This window comes from Sphaeroforma arctica, assembly GCF_001186125.1.
Source record: "Sphaeroforma arctica JP610 unplaced genomic scaffold supercont1.412, whole genome shotgun sequence".
In the NCBI taxonomy this organism is placed as follows: domain Eukaryota; class Ichthyosporea; order Ichthyophonida; genus Sphaeroforma; species Sphaeroforma arctica.
In genome coordinates this window covers 1-5,097 of record NW_014040146.1, presented here as the reverse complement: position 1 = coordinate 5,097, position 5,097 = coordinate 1, and the positions used below count along the sequence as shown (strand labels likewise).

At 40.3% G+C, this 5,097-nt stretch overlaps 2 protein-coding genes across 2 annotated transcripts; one reads left to right on the top strand and one right to left on the bottom strand.

Annotated features, from left to right (window-relative positions):
- Window positions 1-522: 522 nt before the first annotated feature.
- Window positions 523-2,097, bottom strand: SARC_06004 (hypothetical protein). The gene has a single exon (XM_014300100.1). The coding sequence runs from the start codon at window positions 1,779-1,781 to the stop codon at window positions 969-971; it is 813 nt and encodes a 270-aa protein (XP_014155575.1). The 5' UTR covers window positions 1,782-2,097; the 3' UTR covers window positions 523-968.
- A 1,285-nt stretch (window positions 2,098-3,382) lies between these two features.
- Window positions 3,383-4,741, top strand: SARC_06003 (hypothetical protein). The gene has a single exon (XM_014300099.1). It carries the CDS (start codon window positions 3,682-3,684, stop codon window positions 4,666-4,668), a length of 987 nt encoding a protein of 328 aa, XP_014155574.1. The 5' UTR covers window positions 3,383-3,681; the 3' UTR covers window positions 4,669-4,741.
- The last annotated feature ends 356 nt before the right edge of the window (window positions 4,742-5,097 follow it).

The following is a 5,097-nucleotide window of genomic DNA, read 5'->3' as shown; positions in this document are numbered from 1 at the left end:
TTGTCATGTATATATGTATAAATGTACATAGGTATATATGCATATACTTATATTTGTTCATATGTATAAATATTCATATGAGTATATGATATACGTATGTTTGTAAGTTTGTTAATATGTTTTCATGTATACAAGTATATATGTATACATCAATTGTATGACGTAGCCTACAGGACAATATGACTTTGACGCAGCTCGTAAGGCAAAATGTGTGGAAATATGAGCGAAAGTATCCGATCGATCAACTATGTATTTTTCGGCGTTCTCGCTCTCCATGTTGATGGTATCCTGGTCCATTCCGGGTTGCTCTGGAAGTCTCTGGAATTGACTGATTGATTATATTCTACGATGCTCAGATAGGTGCAGCTCTTTTGATCTATTGAGATCTAAATTTAGCTTTCAACCGATCGTCCCAAACAGCACAGTAATACACCGATTCGTGGCCACCATCTTGTTTCATTTTGTAGGATATGCCACCTCCTTCGTTACAGAGCGAGCACTCCCGTCGAGAAACTTATATTATGCAGTAAATGATTTGATTTATTTGAAAGAGGCGAAGCAGTGATCAAATTCACCGTAAACGAACTACATCTACAATTGCATAGTCAAATACATACGCTAGAGACTCTCTCGGAGAAGAAACATGCCACTCTATCAACCAAGGTATAGGCGTGAGAAAGCACACTAATCTTATTCTATAAATTATGACTGCATATTCATGCATGTAAGAACTAGATATTTCACATGCTTGCAACATGTAGCTGCAGTTTTCAACAGAAAGGCCCTAAAAAGTTACTGTAGATTGTATCATCTGTCGTGCGGGTGACCGGGTGTGCAAAGGGTTCGAAGGATGTATATGCAGTATTACATACGAAAAATATGCGTGTAACTGACTACTGAATCCATATCAAACTCGTCACTATTTTCCCACTTTGTATTTATGACTTTCGACTTTTATTTGTTGTTCATCATATTCTATCAGCAATCACATCTTCAATCGCCTGCACAATCTTCTTTGTCTTAGCCTTGTTCAAGGCATCCGAATGCGGTGATGAAAATCTACCTATATCGTTGTCGTAGTACTTCCCTGTAGCCGAGGCAAACTCATCACTGATACTCGCTCGTACAAGTATATCAGCGCCAACGCGGATGTCGCCCCCTGTTACCCCATACCCAGCTTGTACCATTTTTGTACCCAGCATAGAGGCTGGATTCACCGCTACAACGACTGGCCCATTCCCTTGGAGCTCAAGTGCCATACTGTGCGACCAGGCCGTGATCGCAAGCTTGGACTGCGCGTATGCACTGCCTGCGCTAAGTGTCGCAGAAGTACCGTCTGCTAGCGCGTTGATATTCACTGTCGCCTGGGCTGCTGAGGATAGATTCACAACTCTTCCTGTAGGACCCATCAGTGGTAGCAATCGCCGTGTAAGCAAGTAAGGTGCAATAGTATTCACTGCGAATCGCACGTCCAAGCCATCTTGTGTGAGAGGATTAGAGGTCTTCAGTAGACCCGCATTGTTGATAAGAACATCCAACTTATCGTGTTTAGTAGCAATTTCTTTGGCAAGCGTTTCCACTTCTTTTAAGATAGAAAAGTCAGCTCTGTACATCTCTAAAGTACCAGTGCCAGGTTCCTGGGATATAATCTTCATTGCGGCTTTAAGCTTTGCATTTGAGCGGCCGTGTATGAGCACCTGGTGCCCAAGGGAATACAGCATCTTGGCTGTTTCTAATCCAATACCGTCGGTTGAACCGGTTATAAGAATTATCCTTGACATTGTCACTTGATTCGGTAGGGTTAAATTTATCAGTCTATGAACATTGATTTTGTTAATATTTATATGTGGTCAGCAAAATACATTTAAAAAGAATGTATATATGCAGCGAGCTTTTATATCACCGAGACACGCCGACGACAGTTTTGTGTATCTATCCGAGCTCCGAGGTCTATGGACAAAGAGCTAGTTGGTAGAATACATATAAATAATACGTGATAAATCAATAATCATAGCCAACTACTGAAAACAAATTACATAAATACATAAATATTGTATACATTCCTGATCTGGTATAAAATAAATACATGTAGGAAAGTTTTTCATATATGTATCTTACATGTAGGAAAATAATACGCATGTATTATAGTTTACTACATATATTGCATTAAAATACATAAAGTACGTATTATATTACGTACATATTATATATATACAGTGATGTCAGTACGTATTATATGCAGAGACGTGTCAATTCTGGCAGGGTCACTGTCAGTAAAAAGCTTTTTGACATCTTTTCTACCGGCTGTTTGAGAAAAGGGCGGTCTTAACTTTACTTCATTTGAGTGGATGTTGCCGAAATTAGTCTGTATGATTAGTTCGATGACAAGTTTTATCCCAATAGTAATATGATTGGTGTAAAAAAATTGAAAAGTACATATGTAGGGAATCGATATAATACATATAATATATGGGCTTTAAAACATGTAGGAAAGTATTTGATGTATAATACGTATCCTACACGTCATAAATAAATAAAAACATCATAGTTTACCAGGTCGGATACATACTTACTCTCTTTTCTTTTGAAAAAAAAAGAGGTGTAAATACATTTTATATAAGAAAAAAATATATATTACTATTTTATTATGTGTTTCTTTTTTTTTGGTTGCTTGTTTTTGTAAAAACAAATGATCACAAACAAAAACACAACAACAACAAAAACCAAAAGATAATTACAACTTAGATTTTTACCAAAATCAGTGACACACTGACAGTCTGACACCGCTGGTCAGTGGTCACTGACTCACCGGTGACACTATTTTGACGTTCAGGAATCAGGAGCTTCAGGACGACAGGCTGACAGGTCAGTCCCACAGCCACTGTGGCAGTCTGACACACTCCCATAACCCATCAAGTCATCACTGACCACTGTGATCTGTGATCACCCTGTGCACACGTGACCCATCGTGTGAGCGTCCAAGAGCCATGACCCCTACTAAATTTTCAGTCTCTCTTTCTCCCTACTAGAGTAGAGTCAGAGAGAGTAGAATTCAAAAAGAGGGTGGCCATTACGATAATTGCAGTGGTTGCCACTGGTTGGAGAACCAGATATGGAATACCCTTACTCCTTAAGGTCCTTAACCCTCTATACAATTCTGACTTCTGTGCTACAGTCGTGAGTCGGTGAGTCGGATCAATCGATTTTAGTTTGAGAATATAAATATCATTTTATTGGTGTATTGTTAAACATAAATGTATATCAACGGAATTTCAGGAAAAGTTACAAACAATTGATCGACAAGGCAAAGCACTGGTGATTGGATACAAACAATAAATATTGAGAGTGTGAAGCAAAATCTAGCCAAAAAACCCGAAAATACAGACAATGCTGCTTGTAATTACTTTTACTCTGTTTACATATTTGCTACATAGCAAATACAGTCTCTACTTTTAGTATGTATTTAGTATGTACTCACCAGTCACCACTCACTAGAGATTACTGAAGAGTGTCACAAGAGGGTAAAAAAGACTAAAAAAGCACTCGAATTCACGACACTGTTCTTCAGCTACTAAATAGACAGCGGTGGAAAAGGTATATATAAGCGATACTTAGACTCTCTGATAGCACTATATACATATCCGCACTAGAGTGTCACCCCATAATATAATACAATACAAAATGAAAGCTGTTTTTTTCGAAGAGTTTGGAGACCTCTCCAAGATGAGTGTGGTTGGTCGTCCTCGCCCCACCGCAGGAGCCAAGGACCTAATTGTCGAGATGAAAGGGGCTGGTATAAACCCAGTTGACTGGAAGATACGCGCTGGTTATCTAAAGGATGCATGGCCTATGGAATTGCCTATCATCACTGGCTGGGATGTATCAGGAACAGTTGTGGAGGTCGGATCCGAAGTCACCAACTTCAAGGTTGGTGACGAGGTGTACTCGTACAACCGTCCGGCTTTCGATAATCCCGAATACGCAGCAACAGAGGACCCTATCGGACGGGATGGATGTTGTGCTGAGTATGTCAAAGTGGCTGAGTGGAAGGCTGCGCACAAGCCGAAGTCAATCAACCACTCTGAAGCTGGAGGTATCCCTCTGGCGGGACTTACAGCATACCAAGGCGTTTTCGATCAAGGACTTATGAAGGAAGGTCAGAGCTTGTTGGTACTGGGCGCTTCTGGTGGTGTGGGTTCGTTTGCAGTGCAGTTTGCGAAGGATGCTGGTATCAAAGTAACGGGCTCATGCAGTCACCGCAATGTGGACATGGTCGAGGAACTCGGTGCTGAGGTAGTTGACTATACTAAAGGGGACGTGGATGCACAAGTCAAGGAGAGTCATCCCGATGGGTTCGATGTGGTGTATGACTGTGTGGGAGGAGACCAAACAGCCGCAGGTATCAGAGCCTTGAAGAAGGGCGGTATCATCGTATCTATTGCGAATACAGATGTGCCTGAGTTGGCAAAAGAGGCGGGGGATGATAAGGTGGGCAAATCGTTCCTTGTCGCTGTCTCGGGCGAGCAACTGAAGAAGATTGCATCTATGGTTGATTCGAACAAGGTCAAGGTTGCGCACGTGACAACATTCCCCCTCGACGAATCCATCAAGGCCTTCGAAGCGCTCGAGACTAATAGAGCACGTGGTAAGATTGTCATCACAAACTAAGTAATTCATGTTATATATTAAATATATCGTTTCTCAAACACTTTGCGCCCCCTCTTTTCTTCGAGTGTTAAAGCCTCTGAGTATATGAGCATTCGGTGAATGCATTATTTATATTAACAGCAATGTTGTTAGGATTTCCCCTTCTCAAGATGGGTCTATTATTGGATTCAGAATCATTTATGCGGCAATTTACAATTAAGTGTAATAGTAGTATCGTCTTTGTAAGTTAATGTATACACATTTCTACCTTTTATTGTCCATTCAAATGGATATATAAATATTCACATTTTAAACATTGATGCCCACACACTTGTGTTGCAAACGAGTACGTGCACTATATCGAATTCGGGTATCATATCAGTACAGAAAGATTCATTTACACGGCATTGACGTTGAATTATATAGACATCTTGGCATGGTGAATATACA

What these genes read in the sequence shown, in the direction of transcription:
- SARC_06003 (XM_014300099.1), top strand. Translation starts at nt 3,682, where the DNA reads ATGAAAGCTGTTTTTTTCGAAGAGTTTGGAGACCTCTCCAAGATGAGT.
- SARC_06004 (XM_014300100.1), bottom strand. Translation starts at nt 1,781, where the DNA reads ATGTCAAGGATAATTCTTATAACCGGTTCAACCGACGGTATTGGATTA.